This window comes from Diplotaxodon limnothrissa, linkage group LG17 (genome assembly GCF_057381915.1).
Source record: "Diplotaxodon limnothrissa isolate DT_005_m linkage group LG17, D_limnothrissa_male_GT1.1, whole genome shotgun sequence".
Taxonomy (NCBI): domain Eukaryota; kingdom Metazoa; phylum Chordata; class Actinopteri; order Cichliformes; family Cichlidae; genus Diplotaxodon; species Diplotaxodon limnothrissa.
In genome coordinates, this window is record NC_140612.1 from 23,832,789 (window position 1) to 23,853,692 (window position 20,904).

The 20,904-nt window shown below is 42.5% G+C and overlaps 1 protein-coding gene across 1 annotated transcript in view; it reads right to left on the reverse strand.

Moving 5' to 3' along the window:
* dgki (diacylglycerol kinase, iota) overlaps positions 1-20,271 on the reverse strand; it is a 107,561-nt gene extending 87,290 nt beyond the window's left edge. Inside the window, exon 1 of the mRNA XM_085375704.1 lies at positions 19,899-20,271. Within this exon, the coding sequence (XP_085231830.1) occupies positions 19,899-20,122 (224 nt within the window). The 5' untranslated portion in view covers positions 20,123-20,271. The remainder of the gene's footprint in view (positions 1-19,898) is intronic.
* Between the last annotated feature and the right edge of the window lie 633 nt (positions 20,272-20,904).

A 20,904-nucleotide genomic window follows, 5' to 3' on the forward strand; every position in this document is an offset into this window, starting at 1 on the left:
GGTTGAAGTGGGTGGCCAAAAGAACAAAAAAACAAAAGCAGAAGTATGATGGCCCACATGCACTTATCATGCTGCAGACATGACAGTTCTCTATGACAAGTTAGAGGTTTGCAAAGTTTTCATGGCATGTTTAGTTTAGGCTCACCACTCTTGGCACTTCGACTGAGGAAAAAGAAGGAAAAAAACTAAACTATAAGGAAAACTTAAAAAAAACAAAACATGAACATGAACATAATAGCAAAAAACTGATCATCGCCAAGTGATTGCAAGGTGGTAATATGCAATTTGATATGACAAATCAAGACAATCAAACTTATATCCAGGCAAACAGGAAAGCTGAGAAACACGCCAACCGGAAATCTTCCAGCTCACCTCCTGGGTCATAAAATACCTTTTACTGACAAAATTAAGGTTTCTGCATCAAGGTTAATAAGGTGCGGCCTATTTCACAACACTCACTAACAGCTAAACAGCTTGTAATTCGAGTCAGTCAGCTGTCTATGCAACTAATCGTTCAACCAGCAGTCTATCCACATTCATACATGGTTGGTATGTAGATGTATGCTGATCCATCCTGAGCACCTTTGGTTGTTTTAAATGGTGAATGCCAACAGTGCAAACAAACCAGTTTTAGTGTAAATTTAGTAATAAGTTGATAGATCAAAGCAAGACCTCGGCTGTCATAATTAATTCATTAGCTAGTCAAAAGCAATCAGTGTCACAAACATAAAAGCCCAGCAGCTACAACTGTCATGGCCTGTTAAGTGTTTTGATGACAAAATGGGTTGAGTGATGAAAATGATTTTCTCTTTATTTCCATCCAACATTAGTGAAAGAGAAATTTATTCACACAAATTTACTTAAAAATAGAGGACTCTGAGTGCTTTTCTCTACAGTATGTTAATCATTGTGTGCATTTCATCTAAGAAAAGTGAGATAAGTGTGTAGACTGCAAGTTATTTTTGAAGGTGGACATTAGGTGTAATTACCTGCATATCTATGTACCAATAAGTCTTGATGCATGCTCAATCATCCAGGTAATCACAGAAAATTGATTCCGCTTGTATCTCACTGAACGTACTTTATCCAGATGAATGTAATCATCTTTCTGGTATCTACCTATAGGTATTTAAAATAATCTATTAAAGCCATAGACAGATCATGTAAAACAGATAAACAACAAATAATGGTCTAAAAAAGAGAAAATATTTGAAAATGTCTTGTTGGTACCAGAGGTCTGAAAAGTTTAGAGTGCTTTAAGCTGATGGGAAGGCAACAACAACCACTCGCTACAACCAAGGTATGCAGAAGAGCATCTCTGAATGCACAATATGTCAAACTGAAGTAGATGGGCTACAGCAGCAGAAGGCCACCAGAGTACCACCCCTATGAGCTAAGAACAGGAAGTTGAGGCTAAGGTTTCACATGGGTTTACCAAACTGGACAAATGTTGAATCGATTAGCCTTGTATTAACAGTTCTTGCTGCTGGTGGTGGTATAGTGGTGCGGGGGACAGTTTCTGCACATTTCTGGCCCCTCAGTACCATTTCAACCCCACATGTCTTAATGCATAACATGTCAAACTTTGAAGCAGATGGGCTACACTGGATGCTTACAGGCTTACCAAAATGAAAATGATGTCATGAAAGCAGGGATCCATCCTGCCTTGTATCAGTGGTTCAGGCTGGTTGTGGCGCTCCAATGATGTGGGGGACATTTTCTAGTCTTTGGGACTCTTATTACCAACTAAGCATTCATTAAAAACCACAATGTACCTGAAATTTGTTGCTGATCATATCCATTCCTTCATGAGCACAGTGTGCCCATTTTCTAATGGCTCCTTCCAGCAGGATAGCACATCATGTCACAAAGCTCAAATCATCTGAAACTGATTTTTTGAACCTGACAATGAGTTCACTGTACTCTAATTTCCACCACAATCACCAGATCTCAATCCAAAACGTGCATGGGCAAATCTGCAGCAATTTTGCGATGCTATCATGTCGATATGGAGCAAATGCTAGGAAAGTTTCCATTAACTTGTTGATTCAATGCCATGAAGTATTAATGGAAAAGGGGTTTCAAACCTTATACTAACAGCTACCTAAGGAAGTTTAAGTATGTCAAAACACATTTTCAGAAACTGAAGGTGTAATTTATGGTGGTTATTTCTTGACAAAATGTACAAGCAGGTCCAACGCTGTGCCTCTCTACATCTGTGGAATGTAAACAGACAGCTACACTACATAAATTACATAAAGTGGCACGGAAGAGAGGTTGGGAAAGCTGTCCTCTTCTTTTATTTTAAATCACATCAGACTTTCATTCCATTACAGCGAATTCAGTGTATTTAGGAGTCATTCTGCTTGCATTGATGTGGTCAGCCATCACCAGTCAGTTTTCAGACCTGCCTTTGTTGATTTACTTACCATGTTGTTGCTTTTTTGCTCATTATACTGTATTATCATCAGGCCACTTTCTGTGGCCATAAAGGACACAATTTCTTCTACTACATCATTTGCGGCATGATAGATGAGAGACTACTTCTCTGATGATCAGTGTGGGTAGTCATTTTTAACAAATAGCAGGTCACAACAGGCTACACACGTCACACTAACTGTCGCAGAAAACTCCTGTCACAATCACCTAGTGAGGGAAGGAAGTTAATTGACTAATCTTGCAACACGTCATGGTTTCTCTTCTCTAGTACACTAAGAAGATCTACTTCCCTTTTTTTCGTCTGTTTCGCCTTTTGCCCTCTTTTTTTCAGCCCCGTTTCCAAGTGGGAAAAGCCTCTTACAGCCAGGCAGACGACTAATAAGGAGCGGCTCCTGTCAGCCAATCCCCCTTAATGCCTCGGCACACTGCATTATGGGCAAAATAACCCCCAACACACACACACATAGAGACACCCAGTCACTCTCAAACACTCCTGAAAAGGCTAGGAAAAGAGAGCGAGATAAGCCAGAAATCCCACTGTTCCAAAAAAAGATGTCATCACTCTTCTTCTTCCTCTTAGCAAGAAAATGATTGATATGCATAAGCACACACAAACACACCACCAGACAACTAGAACAGCATTACTCAGTGAAGGTAGCGAAGGTTGTACCAACACCTCCGAATAACACCGTCTATAATATGTATAGAAATAAAAGGAGACTGAGTCAGTGAGCAGAGAAACCCTACACATCACGATGAATAACATACACTAACATAAACACACTCATTATTCTGGAAAATGAAGCAGAATCCCTTCGGCACAGAATTTGTGCTTAAGAAAAATTAATAAATAAATTATTTCAGGCTATTTCTACTTCAAATACTCCAATTACGCTCTTCTAGCCCCTCCCACTTTCTGTTCAACCTTTCTGTTTGCGAGTAGCAGCCAATCAGGAGAGAGATGGCTAAAAAAGAAAGAATATTTTTGGGTTCTTGCTTGATATTATTGAGTTTTGGCTCCTATTTTGACTTTGTGGTTAGTCTGGCGATGAGGGTTTTTTTGTTTTTTTATATAATATTATTGAGTTTGGATTCTTGATGTAATGATATCATTATAGTCTCACAAGCATTTCCCTAGCTCTCCCCCCTTTATCTTGTGAAGGTGCCTTTGACTCTTCCTTGACTTCTGTGCTCAATCTGTATGAACAGCCTAACCTTTGATGTAGTCCATCCACAGGTTAGGCTAACACCATTACCAGTATACCAGTACCAGTATACAAAATTATCTTATTGTGCTTGTGTTGCTCTGTAGCTCTCATCAAACGAGAAGTTTGGGTGTTTGAGTTCAATTTTGTTTTCCATTGCAAAACATCGAATTCTCCATGCCGCCATGGTCACACATTTGGTAAAAGCTCACGGTTTTCAAAATAAAGTAACACCAACTCCCTTTTGACTTTCCTGACCAACTTTTAGATGGCTTCAGTCAACCAGCTTGAAGCTGTAAGTGCAACATGTCATTTGCTGTTGCCCATTGGGCCACAGACACGCCCTTCAACAAAAACTGAAAAGCCTCCAAATTTAGCATGACGAAGCTGTGCCATCTACACTGACCAAATACAAAGCTGACCCCTTAAAATCCCCAGGAAGAGTTTGAAAAAGTATAATGCCTGGAAATGGCATAATGGCGTCAGTATTTAATCTTACATTCAAAATTTTGGGTTCAGGTGCCTTGGACATATAAATAGCTTTAACTATGTCTTGAACACTTCATGCCTCACACTCGAAGTGTTCAGTCCCATAAAATGTCTTTTTACCCCCAAATGAATTATATAATCAACTTTGAGAAATCAGGACTGTGGATTAAAAGAAAACTGCAGCTTCATAGCACTGAGACTGGTTTAATCTTACAAAAATCCTATATGTTCTTCTGTTTTTATCTCGTCTACCTTACAGCTTACTCTCCCTCCTCCTCTGCTTCCTAACAAGAGGAGAAATCATAAATATGCATGTATATCTGTTCATCCGTTGTGAGGATGAGAGGAGAGAGGGAAAATTGTGTCACTGAGCCTTGTATTTCATCAACAATTGGTGCTGTGATCGTCTGCTTAAAAATGCATGAGTGTCTTTAAGCTGCCTGGACTCTGAGCCAAACGTTCCACTGAATTTAACACATACTGCACTACAAAACCAGCTCCTACACTGGTTGTATAGAACATTCGGGATCAGGTCTTTCTTGCTTTACGCTATAGAGCAGTGATCCCAAACCTTTATTGTTAGGCTAACCCACACAGGCCTATCAGATGAGCTCTGTTCTCCTTCCTGATTTTTTTTTTTTTGTTGTTAAATAGATGTGTTCATTTGGTTTCATCCTAAACTATTTCACACAGATCAAGATCAGTCTGGCAAACTTTGGATACAGATCCTGGATATTTATACTCCCATCTCAGGCTGTCCCTAGCATCCTCTTCTGTCACACCAACCCTTCTATGGGAAAACAGCATTTGCCTCAGTTGAGCTCTACCTTTTACTAAACACTTTCCTGCTGACTTTATGTCTTCAAGTACCAGTTCCAAGTCTTACTGAGTGCAACATAATGTTTACTTTGTAGGTCAAGGTTACCACTTGTGATCATAATGACAATAAACAGGAATATGCTTTACCAGAGATGACTAATGGGCTACAAGCCAATAAGCATGCAGCGTTCATTGGCTTCTCAGATCTACCTCCCGCTGATGATGTCTACTTTCCAAAAGTTACAATGGAGATGTCTTCAAAAGCAGGCGACATCACAGTGGCTACCGTTGTTTTACATTTCTTTATTTATTTCTTATTGATCTTGTCTGTCATTCACTTTAGCCATGAGAGGTAACGCAGAAGGAGAAGTGTGCTGTATTAGCAAACACGGACATATATATTACATATAAAATAATAGGTCCTTCTGCTGTTACACCCACATAGCACTTGCTGAGACCATTTCACTAAAACTAAAAATGGAAACCTCAGGAGAGTCAAAGGCTCACTAACGTCAGAAGCACTCATACAGTGCGGATCATGTAAGAGTAATTTCGAGTTCATTTTCTGCACAAAAATGGTTCATGCACCATACTCCAGAATTTTTAGCAATCATTCAGAATAGAAACTGATCTAAAAGTGAAGGTCAACCCAAAAGCATCATCTCCTTTGGATGTTTTGATACGTATAGTAATTATAGTTTTATAGTTTTTCTTCTTACTGTCCACACGCCATATTTTGAGAACCATTACTAAACCAACACTAAAGTGAAAAACCAGCCAAAACAGGCCGACATTTTTCCAGAGTAACACACTAAAGCGTCACCAAAACATTAATTTTTGATGTCTGATCGTCTCTCAGTGAGACTTGTAGGTAGATAAATTAAGGACATAACAGCAAAATTAATAACATCTACATTCCTGTCAAAATTTGACAAAACAGTTTTCCTTTTCCTGAATGCATTAAATTGTAAAAATGTCATTAAAAATTATGTGTGCCCATGTGTTTTGTAGCTTATTAAATGCCGCCCTTACTGCATGCAAGGTATTTCTTCTGTTTTGGCCTTTCCCATTTAATTTCCCCAGAGAAAGCCAATGCTATTGAACTGCACTGGGATGTATTGCTCTGTTTTACAATTACTGTAAGTAGAATGACATTAAAGGTTTCTAACTCATAAATATCTCTTTCCTTTAGGCCGTTTCAGGCTGCTGACCGTGTGCATCGTCCATAGAAAACAACTGCAGACACAAAAATCAGAAAGTTAAAAATTCACGAGTGCCTTCAGGAGCTCCGGGTAAGTACATTTGGAAAATCAAACATGCTTTTTCTACTGCAAACTCACATCTTTTTTTTAAGTTTAATTTAAAAAGAATGACAGGTTAATGATAACAGAATTTAAAGCTTGAAGGAAGAAACCAAGATTTCAGCACATAAGCAGCAGCAGGAGCTCCGCTGGTTATAAATATATCAGGGACCTTAAATGCCTTACTCTTACACCAGAAGACAGCTTCATTCAAGTCACCGGGCTTGTTTTATTTTAAGAGCGAGTTAACTTTTATTACTCCGCCTAATGTCACTTCTCCACTGGGTAATAAAATAATTGTCCTATAATATGCCACTGCCACTAATTCTCTCTTTTTCCTGCTTCCTCCTCTTTCATATCGTTAGCTTCATAGCATAAGTGCCTAAGTCATTGACTTAGTCAAATGACTTAGGCAATTATGCTATGAAGCTAACGATATATACCTCTGACTCTGTATCAAACATTTGCCCATTTCTCTTCCCCTCTATAGCCATTTTTTACCCCTCCTTTCCCCCTCTCCCCTCTGTATTCTGTCCTAATTGAAGGCTGAATAGAGTTTTATATTCTGGCAGTATCAGATGATGAAAGGCCTTTGATCACTGTTTACCCCCGCAGGTGGTACACAGCAGTAGCAACATGAGATACACTCGTATCTTTTTATGTTTTTTTCCTCTCTCCTCCTGCATTTGTGTGTGCCTCGCCAGCCTTTTCTCTCCATCCCTCTCATACACCACCTCGCAGTCAGCCAGTGGACGTGAAACCCGGAGTATATCCTGGACTGCAGACATGCACTTATTGTGATATGCCGTTTGTAAAGTGGGCCGTAAATAGCGGAAGGATAGCGTTGCAACATCCTGTCCTGTGGCGGTTTGTTTCAGCAACAATTCCCAAAAAGGCGGCGGTAAAAATCTCACCACACGGTAAAGCTGGGGTGATGAAACAGAGTGTTTGTTTCTTTGTATTTTTGCTTCGGGGCAAACAGGTCACGCTGGCATTTTCTTTGCCTGCAAAGTCAGAGATCACGGCCAGATAGCTGGTTCATCAGCTACAGACTCGAAGTCTTAGGTGGTTGTCAAATAATGTGTGATTCAGCGTTGTCGGCTTCTTGTTAGCGATGACATCCTGGAGTCAAAGAAGGTGCCAGGGGAAGCATTTGACAGCTGGGATACAAACAGTAGATTCTGGGGGTATTTTTAGCCTTGATTTTTTTTAACAGAATGGTAGAGAGCAGACAGAAACACAGGAAGAGAGTGCGAGGGAATGATATGCAGGAAATGGTCCAGGGTGGACTCGACCCCAGGGCCCCCTGCCCCCATGGGTTCCCCAATCAACCAGGTGAGCTACAGTGGCACCCTGAAGACTTGTTTTTATAGAATTTTTCAACTGCCTACTCCTTTAATCAGCTGAATATAATCATACCAAAAATGCAGCACAAGGCAGGCACATCAGACTTTTATTTTATTTATATGTGTATATATATATATATAAAACACCCAGCACGCCCCTGCGGGCGGTTTATCCTTCAAGCTCGGGTCCTCTACCAGAGGCCTGGGAGCTTGAGGGTCCTGCGCAGTATCTTAGCTGTTCCCAGGACTGCGCTCTTCTGGACAGAGATCTCCGATGTTGTTCCCGGGATCTGCTGGAGCCACTCGCCTAGCTTGGGAGTCACCGCACCTAGTGCTCCGATTACCACGGGGACCACCGTTACCTTCACCCTCCACATCCTCTCGAGCTCTTCTCTGAGCCCTTGGTATTTCTCCAGCTTCTCGTGTTCCTTCTTCCTGATATTGCTGTCATTCGGAACCGCTACATCGATCACTACGGCCGTCTTCTTCTGTTTGTCTACCACCACTATGTCCGGTTGGTTAGCCACCACCATTTTGTCCGTCTGTATCTGGAAGTCCCACAGGATCTTAGCTCGGTCATTCTCCACCACCCTTGGGGGCATCTCCCATTTTGACCTCGGGACTTCCAGGTTATACTCGGCACAGATGTTCCTGTACACTATGCCGGCCACTTGGTTATGGCGTTCCATGTATGCCTTGCCTGCTAGCATCTTGCACCCTGCTGTTATGTGCTGGATTGTCTCTGGGGCATCTTTACACAGCCTGCACCTGGGGTCTTGCCTGGTGTGATAGACCCCAGCCTCTATGGATCTTGTGCTCAGAGCTTGTTCTTGTGCTGCCATGATTAGTGCCTCTGTGCTGTCTTTCAGTCCAGCTTTGTCCAGCCACTGGTAGGATTTCTGGATATCAGCCACCTCCTCTATCTGCCGGTGGTACATACCGTGCAGGGGCCTGTCCTTCCATGATGGTTCCTCGTCTCCCTCCTCTTTCTTGGGTTTCTGCTGCCTGAGGTATTCACTGAGCACTCGGTCAGTTGGGGCCATCTTCCTAATGTATTCTTGGATGTTCGTTGTCTCATCCTGGACTGTGGTGCTGACACTCACCAGTCCCCGGCCCCCTTCCTTCCGCTTAGCGTACAGCCTCAGGGTGCTGGATTTGGGGTGAAACCCTCCATGCATGGTAAGGAGCTTTCTTGTCTTTATGTCAGTGGCTTCTATCTCCTCCTTTGGCCAGCCTATTACCCCAGCAGGGTACCTGATCACGGGCAGGGCGTACGTGTTGATGGCCCGGATCTTGTTCTTACCATTCAGCTGACTCCTCAGGACTTGCCTGACCCTCTGCAGGTACTTGGTGGCTGCAGCTTTTCTAGCGGCCTCTTCATGGTTCCCATTCGCCTGTGGGATCCCCAAGTACTTGTAACTGTCCTCTATGTCTGCAATGTTGCCTTCTGGTAGTTCAATCCCCTCAGTTCTGACTACCCGTATTTTCACGACCATAAGGCGCACTTAAAAGGCTTAGATTTTCTTCAAAAAGTACGGCGCGCCCTATAGCGCAGTGCGCCCTATGTGTTGTAAGGAGGACGTAGTAGAGAACACCATGAGAACGTTAAAGGGTGAAGTGTGGGCGTTGATCGTATATACCGGGACAATCGCACATACCTGTATAAAAGAACAGGTATGTGCATTATGCAGGACATCGTTGTTTTAACAACCCTGAAAATGGCAAAGAGACACGCTTACGAAGCACAGTTTAAACTGAAGGCCATCAGCTACGCGGAGGAACATGGAAATCGAGCAGCGGCGAGAGAATTTAAGATAAACGAATCGATGGTTCGCAAATGGAGGAAGCTGGAAAACAAGCTCCGGCAGGTCAAGAAAACGCAGCTGAGTTTCCGCGGACATAAGGCGAGGTGGCCCGAGTTGGAGGAAAGACTCGAGCGGTGGATCATCGAGCAAAGAGCGAGCGGGAGAAGCGTTTCGACGGTCACCATTCGGCTAAAAGCGGTTTCACTTGCTGAAGAGATGAACATTGAACATTTCCAAGGAGGTCCGTCTTGGTGCTTTCGTTTCATGAAACGGTGCCATTTTTCCATCCGGACCAGGACTACGGTAGCGCAGCAACTTCCAGCGGATTATAAGGAAAAGCTGGCCATCTTCCGCTCCTACTGCAGCAAACACATCGGCGACAAAAACATCCAGCCCAGCCACATCACAAACATGGACGAGGTCCCGCTCACTTTTGACATCCCGGTGAGTCACACTGTGGAGAAGAAGGGGACCAGCACGGTAGCGATACGCACAACGGGGTATGAAAAGTCTTCTTTTACTGTTGTGCTTGGCTGCCATGCTAATGGACAGAAACTGCCGCCTATGGTGATTTTTAAGCGAAAGACTTTGCCTAAAGAGAAGTTTCCAGCAGAAATCATCATTAAGGCAAATGAAAAGGGCTGGATGGATGAGGAAATGATGAAGGAGTGGCTGAGGGAGGTGTATGTAAGGAGACCAGGTGGTTTTTTCCACGCATCACCATCGCTGTTGATCTGTGACTCTATGCGTGCCCATCTCACAGCCGATGTGAAAAAACTTGTGAAGCAAATGAACTGTGAGCTTGCTGTCATTCCGGGAGGCCTGACAAAGGAGCTCCAACCGCTGGACATCGGTGTGAACCGCCCGTTCAAAGTAAGGCTGCGAGCGGCCTGGGAGCGATGGATGACCGGTGGAGACCACAGTTTCACTAAGAGTGGAAGGCAGCGCCGGGCGAGTTACGCCACAATTTGCCAATGGATTGTAGATGCTTGGGCTAACATGTCTGCTGGCACTGTTGTTCGAGCTTTCGCAAAAGCCGGCATCGTTTCCGAGGAGCCGCACGGCACGGAAAGTGACTCTGACGGTGAAGACAGTGAACCTGGCATGTGTGATGGAGATTTAGCGCAGCTGTTCAATTCAGACACAGAGGATGAGGACTTCGATGGGTTTGATTGATGATAAAAATGTGAGTACTAAACTTTGTTTTGCTCCTGCTTTATTTTTAAATACGCACACTTGTATGCTTGTGTGTTGTTGATGATGACGATTATTGGTAATAAAAATGTGAGTACCAAACTCAGTTTTGCTCCTGCTTTATTTTTAAATATGCACACTTGTATGCTTGTCTGTTGTTGATGATGACGATTACCGGCAATAGAAATGTGAGTAAGGTACCGAATTCACGTTTGCTCCCGCTTTATTTTTAAATACGCATACGGTACTTGTATGCGCCCTATGGTCCAGTGCGCCTTATGTGTGTGTTAAATACAGTAAGGGCACACATAACTGAGACTGCGCCTTTTAGCACAGTGCGCCTTATGGTCGTGAAAATACGGTACCTTCCTTTTAAAGAATACACACAATCAAAAACCTCACTGATTGCATAATTTGTTTTGTTTTGTTTGTTTCTGATATATATATATATATATATATATATATATATATATATATATTAGGGGTGCAACGATACACAAAATTCACGGTTCGGTTCGATACTTTGGTGTCACGGTTCGATATTTTTTCGATACAAAAAAAATGTTCATGCCTTTTTAATTTGTCATTTATTAAAATTATAAATATATATTTTAACTCAAAAGTACAGTTTTTAAATTTAACCCTAACCCTTGTGCGTGTTTTTTATTTTGACAGCGAATGCGCACCTGCGGACCACTTATGTGCAGCCCTGGTTATTTAGCTCGTCATATTGCAGCCACAGAAATTATTTTGTCCATGAAACCATAAAGCTGCACTTTCTTTTTGCCTTATAGTCTGATTTGTCATAACTTCTCCTGCTGCTTTTACACGCGCACTCACATAAGCTCAGCGATTCTCTGCGCGATCAACCTCTCACATGTTTAAGCTGCAGGAGATTTCACTTGTCATGTTTGCATAGTAAGCTAACGATTAATAAGACAATGTCAGAGGAATTGGTGCACAAATTATCATCACTCACAGATCAGTGCTGTCGCTCTCTATACACAGTTCGCACTATTGCAAAGTGAAAGCAAAAAAACAAGCGCAAATTCAAACGCGACTTCAATATGTCACATATTGACAGTGGCTCACCGATGCCAATGACATAATTACCCAGCTACATTTCTGAAAGAATGCAAAAGCATTGACATATATTTTTCCTACAATAGCCCGACGGGCAGGGAAGAGATAGATTTTGGTAGCCCGACTGAAAAAATCGCTAGCTCCGGGACGTCGGGCTAGCGATATTGCAAGCCCTGTATCTGATTGAGGAATCACTCATCTTTGGAAAAGAGAGTTTATTACAGAGAAATGTCTCTTTCCAAAATAAAAGCTATACTATCCGCTTCTTCTGGGCTATATTCTCAGCAGCATAAGGAGAATCATGTGCTAACAGCTGTCTAAATGACTCGGCTAAAGTTAGTAGCATGCTTGTTGTTTTTGTCTTTGCACTAGGATGATGTCGGCGTAAATGTGCAGTCATATTCGTTGTGTTCCCACTAGTGCTTTCAGGTTAATCTCGTTGAAATGACCTTAACGCCACAACACGGCAAATCTCCGTTAATGAGCTACCGCCGATCGCCCCGTGCGTGGGGCTAGACGGCCAACACCTTAACGAGCTAACTGCGCTAACACACTAGTTCACACCAATGTAATTGAGCATTGCATGGCACATCCAACATACTGTTTTACTTTAGTCCATGACTCGCTTACCTTCAGGGTCATACGTCACATGAAAACCAAAATAATTCCAAACGCCAGATCTGAATGAGAGTGGGGGAGGTCCATGTTGCTGAGAGCTTAACTTCTGTCTCGCTAGCTTGCCCTGTGCTCTTCCTCCTGACTATGCTGTCTGTGTTGAGCGCTCAGTGGATCTGCGCTCGACAGTGCAGCCTAGGCGGAGTAGTCGAACGCAGATTCACTGAGCGCTCAACACAGACAGCATCGTCAGAAGGAAAATTGATAAAATAAATTACAAATGTTGTATTGTTCGATACATATGCGTACCGAACCGAAAGCACTGTATCGAACGGTTCAATATCGATACGAATATCGTTGCACCCCTAATATATATATATATATATATATATATATAAAACACCCAGCACGCCCCTGCGGGCGGTTTATCCTTCAAGCTCGGGTCCTCTACCAGAGGCCTGGGAGCTTGAGGGTCCTGCGCAGTATCTTAGCTGTTCCCAGGACTGCGCTCTTCTGGACAGAGATCTCCGATGTTGTTCCCGGGATCTGCTGGAGCCACTCGCCTAGCTTGGGAGTCACCGCACCTAGTGCTCCGATTACCACGGGGACCACCGTTACCTTCACCCTCCACATCCTCTCGAGCTCTTCTCTGAGCCCTTGGTATTTCTCCAGCTTCTCGTGTTCCTTCTTCCTGATATTGCTGTCATTGGGAACCGCTACATCGATCACTACGGCCGTCTTCTTCTGTTTGTCTACCACCACTATGTCCGGTTGGTTAGCCACCACCATTTTGTCTGTCTGTATCTGGAAGTCCCACAGGATCTTAGCTTGGTCATTCTCCACCACCCTTGGGGGCATCTCCCATTTTGACCTCGGGACTTCTAGGTTATACTCGGCACAGATGTTCCTGTACACTATGCCGGCCACTTGGTTATGGCGTTCCATGTATGCCTTGCCTGCTAGCATCTTGCACCCTGCTGTTATGTGCTGGATAGTCTCTGGGGCATCTTTACACAGCCTGCACCTGGGGTCTTGCCTGGTGTGATAGACCCCAGCCTCTATGGATCTTGTACTCAGAGCTTGTTCTTGTGCTGCCATGATTAGTGCCTCTGTGCTGTCTTTCAGTCCAGCTTTGTCCAGCCACTGGTAGGATTTCTGGATATCAGCCACCTCCTCTATCTGCCGGTGGTACATACCGTGCAGGGGCCTGTCCTTCCATGATGGTTCCTCGTCTCCCTCCTCTTTCTTGGGTTTCTGCTGCCTGAGGTATTCACTGAGCACTCGGTCAGTTGGGGCCATCTTCCCAATGTATTCTTGGATGTTCCTTGTCTCATCCTGGACTGTGGTGCTGACACTCACCAGTCCCCGGCCCCCTTCCTTCCGCTTAGCGTACAGCCTCAGGGTGCTGGACTTGGGGTGAAACCCTCCATGCATGGTCAGGAGCTTTCTTGTCTTTATGTCAGTGGCTTCTATCTCCTCCTTTGGCCAGCTTATTACCCCAGCAGGGTACCTGATCACGGGCAGGGCGTACGTGTTGATGGCCCGGATCTTGTTCTTACCATTCAGCTGACTCCTCAGGACTTGCCTGACCCTCTGCAGGTACTTGGTGGTTGCAGCCTTTCTAGCGGCCTCTTCATGGTTCCCATTTGCCTGCGGGATCCCCAGGTACTTGTAACTGTCCTCTATGTCTGCAATGTTGCCTTCTGGTAGTTCAATCCCCTCAGTTCTGACTACCTTCCCTCTCTTTGTTACCATCCGACTACACTTCTCCAGTCCGAACGACATTCCAATGTCATTGCTGTATAGCCTGGTAGTGTGGATCAGTGAATCGATGTCTCGTTCACTCTTGGCATACAGCTTGATGTCATCCATGTACAGGAGGTGGCTGACAAAAAAAAATAGGATATATATATATATATATATATATATATATATATATATATATATATATATATATATTATGAAAACTCTTCAGATCAGCCAGTACAGTTTCAACAAATTCAAATCTATACTAAACTTTATTTTAAAGTCATTTAAAGAATATAAAAACAACACGCAGAGACCACCAAAAGACGAGCGAAATTCGTAGATACTTTGTAAGTTCAGCAGAATAAAGTAAACAGAGATTGTTTTGTGAACACAGACACTGATTTAGCATCAGAATGTATCTGTGTATGTACCATTTTACCCCCTCTCTTCAAAACCACAGACGTTCTTCTGTACTGGAGACTGTTTGCATACACGGAGGCAATTTCCCCCATTCATATTTGTAAATCTTATCCTTTAGTGCTCTTTTTTCACAGATTTATCAGTGAGTTCTCTCTCAAATGTTCTCATAAGTTACAATAAGGACAAATTAAATTAAAACTGTCATTCCAGATAACATAATAGCTATCTTGTGCAGATAATACAGGTTTGCCTTTTCTGTTTGCTCTTTGGTGAGCCTCAGACACAGAACATTTACATGCCGCTGGCCAGAAACAGAGGATAATTAGGGGTTACATATCCAGGGATTTTTCCAGGCTGAGAATTAGTCTTTGGGAGTAGACTACTCGAAAAAATATATAGTTTATATATGAATAAATAAAAGCATAATTAAAAAACTAGTAATCATTTTGCCCTTACTGTCCTTTGGCTCTGACTAACACCTCTTTAATGGTGCAGGGAAAAACCCCAGCATCTCTAATGGCATCATCTTACAATACATATCTCCCACTACGTATTTCAACTATGATGCAGCTCTAAGTTGCAATTAAATCTAATCTCAATGTGGCTATCAGTCAGTTGTGGCATAATTAATAAAGTGTTCCAGGAAGACTGCAAATATTGTAGGCATGTATATATGGGCTTTGGGGTACATTAGGACTTCAGAAAGAGTGCACAGGGATGGAGTGGGGTCATTGTGAGGTCAGGACAGAGGAGATAGAGTCTCATTTCGCTGCTATGAGCACAACTGCCGCTCTGCTAAGGCTCTGCTTTATGGGTTGTGGGAACTGTAGCGGGTTTATATAATTTTATGAGCTCTAATGCCAACTGTGTTGACAGCTAGATAATCCAAAAAATCTATAAATGCAACGCTGACCAACTGCCTGTCACAGATAACCAGGAAGTGGTTGGAGAAACATGTCACTGACTCACTTACAGATTGAGTGTCCAGCCGGCTGACTGACTAGCTAATTAAAGTAATGTCTTACAAACCAACCGGTGCACTGACTACACAGACACACACAAAGCCGCTGTCTTTTGACAGAGGAAGGGCTGTCATGCAGGCAGATGGGTGAGACATCTAAGAATAGATAAAAGGAGGGACAGCATTCTGGGAACACACACACACACTCACACACACACACACAGACAAAGTGTGACGAATGTCTGGCAGATAAGTTACACGTGCCTCATGCTGCCATAAACACACAATACCACAGCTCCTCACATACACTCACACACACGCTGGCTTTGATGTTCAACAGCATAATTTCTCAGCTCTTTCATATTGCCACATATGGTAATTCACTTCTTGGCATTGGCCACTTCAAAGCTATGTAAACCACCTTCTTACAAACCATCTCCCCTGACCGGCTAATTCCATTTCCTGCACATCATGGCTGATTCCACGAAGCAGAAAATTCACAGATTAATCATAGCCTCATCCAATAAGGTCAAAGGTCCGAACAACCCAAGACACGCCACGTTAACCGCCGTGCCAATCTGCCTTTGTCGTGTTGATAGAACAAGGCAGATTTATTTGGCGTAATTAAATATACCAGACTGTATTCTTCCAGTCCAAACATACGACCGACATACTGCGGTGGATTAGAAATACAATAAAGAAACAAACTGTTCTAACTTCAGATGTGACAAAAGAACATCATGCTAGGGAATAAGTGAAATTCCAGCAAAGAGTACCATATACACAGTATAAGTTGTTCATTAACTAAAAAAAAGAAAAAGAAAAAGAAAAAAAATGGCAGGTTTTCTAACCATCTGGCATTTCATTTCCACATTCTTCTTCTCTGAAATACTCGGTGCACAGTAGCAAACAGTGGCTGAGTAACATGAGCCAAATTCTCTGCTTTGCAAACAAAAATAATCCAACTAGGGATTCCAGTGAGGCCATTTACAGTTTATGAGCACTGAATACAGCTACTGGAAGCAGCTATAAAGGGACAGGGTGGACAAGGTCATTATTTGGTTCATCTTTTGTCATTCCACTTTCCTCCCAGAACTTTTACTCTCAATTCCGGTGTAATATTCCAATATACTCGGTATATATTAATCTCTATACAGAGAAATCTGCATTTCTATATATGTAGAATATCTAGGCCAGAGTTTGGGTAAATCTTCTGGTTTCTAGTTGCATTACTCAATCAAGTTTGAGCCAAGTGTCTGATAATCATCATAAAAGAGCAATCACACTTGCCAAAATTTCATCTCACACCAACAACTATCTGTTGATGAATGACAGGTTTTAAGGGTATCGGCATTTATAAAACACAAGATAACCTTACAAGTACTCGTCAGTTGTTCCTGTTGTATAAACTAACTGTATTAGTATATTAACCAGATGAAAACAGGGTAACTAATGCCTAATAACCTAATAAAAACACAGTTAAATTGTTCCCATTTCTTTTTACGTAAAAAAATGTTGCATTTTTAAATTAAACAATCGCCAGCTCCTTGGACTACACCACCTTATTTTGGTGTAGTATGGCAGACCACAGGTCATTACTTAATGAGAGTAGGAACTCCTTATTTTTGGCAAAAATTATGATCAGAATTACTCACAGGCTATGGAAAATTGTGTATTTACTAAACTAAACTGTCTCACATTTAAATTGTTGGGATCTTATCACCTTTGCCAAGACAACAGCCAGCTGCTGTGCATCACTTAAAGCAGGCCAGTTCAATGGGTCCTGAGAGATCTGGAGACAAAAAGCAGCAAGTAGTGGTTCTTCCACAGGTTCTTCTATGGAAACTGCTGGGTTTTACCTATCGAAGTCATCTCAGCTAGAGCTGAACCTAACAGCGAGCAAGTTGGTCAATTACACGGGCCTAGAGAAGAGTCAGAAACTGCTGGTCCCTAGGGGAAACGTTTATTCTCTGACCAGTTGTTGCTAGGTTAAACTGGTCCAAAAAAAATGGTGATAACATCAAAAACCTCCCTGAGCTTTCTTTAGTCGCAATCAGATTATCACATTCACCTTTAGTTTCCACAGAAGACACCACTGCATCTGTAAACCCTCACTAACTGCAGTAGTGAAACCAAAAAAAATCGGCGACGAAAAAGGGAAACCTTCAAAGTAAAAGTTAATCACTGCTATCTAGGAGCAACCAAAGCAAACGTAAGAAGGTTTTGGGTGCACCACTTTCACCCAGCGAGAGCAAGCAACCTCCCGCAAACACTCCCCAACCAATCTTTCCCTCGCAACCATTGGTTACCATGGGGTAATTGTTTTCATAATCACTGGAAGCCAAAAGTGTGACTTAAAATAGTTCCGATCAAGCTCTGAACTGTTTTACAGAACAATAAATCTCAAATACTGACTCTTCCTCACAGGCACAAAATGTCTGGAGAAACACCATTTTTAAAAAAAGTACTACTTATGAACATTTGACTCGCTATATTTGACTCAGTTAAGTGCAATAAAATGGATCCATGTCGAGCAAATAATCAAACACCACCACTTCCTTGACTATCACATAATAATAACACAACTTCTGCCAACTAAGACTTCTGCTGGCTGAACACGATTCTTCACATGACGTCATCCTTTCCTCCGGAGTCCATAAAGCAGACGAGGGTTTGATATGTTCAGTGTACCAAACCCATCAATGCTCCGGTTTACTGCTGCATTTTCTACTGAGGCAACACTTTTATCACAACAAACTACTCCTGCAGTCATAAAATTGGAAAAAGGCAAGCCAGCTGCGGCACTCCCCAGGAAACACAATCTCCTGGAAACCTCACTTAACCAAAGATGGTTTCCCCTCGGAACAGAGACTCCGTAAATGATGACACAATAAACACAAAGGAGTTGTGAGTCTCTGTTGTCTTTGCCTTACACTGTTTAAAAAGATCATGCACACTCCAAACAACAACAACAACAAAATGGGTAATTATCATCTGTCGAATGGATTGTAATAGGATTATTATAATGTACCAGCACTTTTTAAAATGAGATGAATTGCATTCCTCAAAAAAAAAAAAAGGAATGGTTTATTCAACTGTAATGTGTTTACATGGGGAATATTTAATCTGACTGGGTCATTAATTACTGGGGCAATAAAAGGCTTACAGTAATTATCCTGCACCCCCACCCTCCACCCAGGTTTAAAAAGAAATAATTTATCAAATGCAGCCATAATTTTTAATTTACAGTTTTTATTCTTTGTGTTGACGAAGACCAAATGTGATTTACAACTTTAAAATGAATGAATTTCAATAGGAGGGGATGTCTCACCATGGAAACCAAGAAAAAGAAGTGGCAATCGGTGTGTTTTCACCCAAAAACATGATATTTTTCTAATCAGAGTAGATTTTATTCCCTTAACTGATCAAAGTAGGTTTTATTGACCAAGCTGTTTTGTGACCTTCAATCTAACCAAGTAGTTTTTAATCCCTAAACAGAGTCATTTTTACTTGATGATTAAAATCTACGAGTCAAAGTGAGGTCGACAGTGCAAGTTGCAAAATGACTCACTCAACCTCTCCTGCAAACCCTCCCACATTCAAAATGTGAACGCCATCGACATCTGAAAGTGAAAAATATTAATTTCATGACACAAATCAGTACATACAAGCACAGAGTCACCAGATTAGAGGTCGTGACCCTTTCTTATCAATTTTCCCAAGCAAAGATTTAATAGTGCTGATGGTAAAAATTATACTTCACTTTATCACACTGCCCCAAATCAGACACAAACAAGTTAGTCGAACACAAACAAGCTGAAATGATTGATTTGACCCCCAACTACAGATCATTTCCAGCAGACACATAAACACAAAGCCTAGACAGAAAGACAGACAGATAGACTGTGTGAACGTGTGGACTTGGGATCTGGCCAGTTTTCACTATCAACTGCAGCTGCCAGTCACACTGGGGTGTCAGGATGCTGCTGGCATTCACGCACGCACGCACACACGCACGCACACACACACCACAAATCAATACAGCTTCACTCCCTCCCCCTCCTCCACACTGTTCCAGCACCACAGGGACATGCACACATTGTTGTGTATGTAAAATTGTTTTTATCCCTCACTGATGGGGCTAAAATGCCCTGGCTTTTGTGCGCATATCAGTGCTGGGGCTGTCAACAGCAGCATGGTGAGCACAGCCTGGGACAAGGCAGGGTTATCATAACTATGACATGTGAGAATTTAGCTTTTCAGCTATGAGCTGAAGTATGCACCACTCAGTGTGTGTTTATGTTTACAAGATTTAGCTAGCATGGGTGTAATTCTTGCAGCAGCTTTAGCCTTTAACGTGTAACTTAAGCACGAGGAGAGTGAAGTATAGGCGCAAAGACATAATAAATGCACAAACATATCCTTCTCGAACCAGTATCCTTCCCCAGCATCCTCCCAGCTATCCCACTCACCGATACGACGTCTGTTTTCTGAACGCCAGTCCCCTTAATTTCTCCTCCAGAGTCTCTTGCTCCATGTCAGGCAGGCTACTGAACGTGTCGCTGCAGCAGCCCACGGCAGCCTCCTCCGAGCCGGCTCCGGACTCCGAGTCACCCCCGTCAGCTCCGAGAGAGGCCGGGCGCCCGCTTAAGCCCCCCGCCGCCGGGCTGGTGCGATCCTTCGCTTGGGGGTCCATGCTGGTCGCTCCTCGCGGTGTCACGCCGCGCTGGACCCCCTCTCCTCCGGGTACTGAGAGGACGCGGATGCCGGCGGTGAAAAGGAGAGTCTAACTACTCCGGCGTGATAATAAATTTAAAAAAAAAACGTAACGCTGAGAGCGGCTGTGTGGGCTTTGACGGCTGACCGCCTTTATATACTGCAGCCGAGCACGGCAGCACGCGCAGCCGCCTGGACAGCAGAACGAACTGCACTCACGAGCCCCCCTGACCAACTGGCAGTGAGCTACGTCAAGCTACGCACGCCAGGTAGGAAGTGGGAAAACTTGTCTTCAAAAGAAAAGCCCCCAAACTTTTTTTAAACGAAACATTTTTATGTGACATTTGATATTTTAAAAAATAATATTATAATAATTCATTAAAAAATTAACCATCGTCTTTTTATGTCATAAAATAGTTATTTATACATAGAGCAGTAAGGTTTTTTGCTTGTTTGTTTTTTTTTTACTATAGTTTTGTGCCCGCCTTTTTTTTTAATTAGAGGTTTAAACTAGGTTTCCTTTCGCTTTCTTCTCCTACTTTTTTAATTTTGGACCAGTGTCCCCTTAAATAAGCCCGAAAATACCTAATAAGTACATTTTACAACAAATGACAAACACAAAAATATTCTGAATTTTTTTTAAAAAAAATGTGAGTTCTTGCACAAATTATAATTATGATTTAGAATCAATCCCTGCACTTATACTTTTTTACACATTAAGAAGCTCCATATTCCCATGCATTTTTTTACCACAAGTTAAAG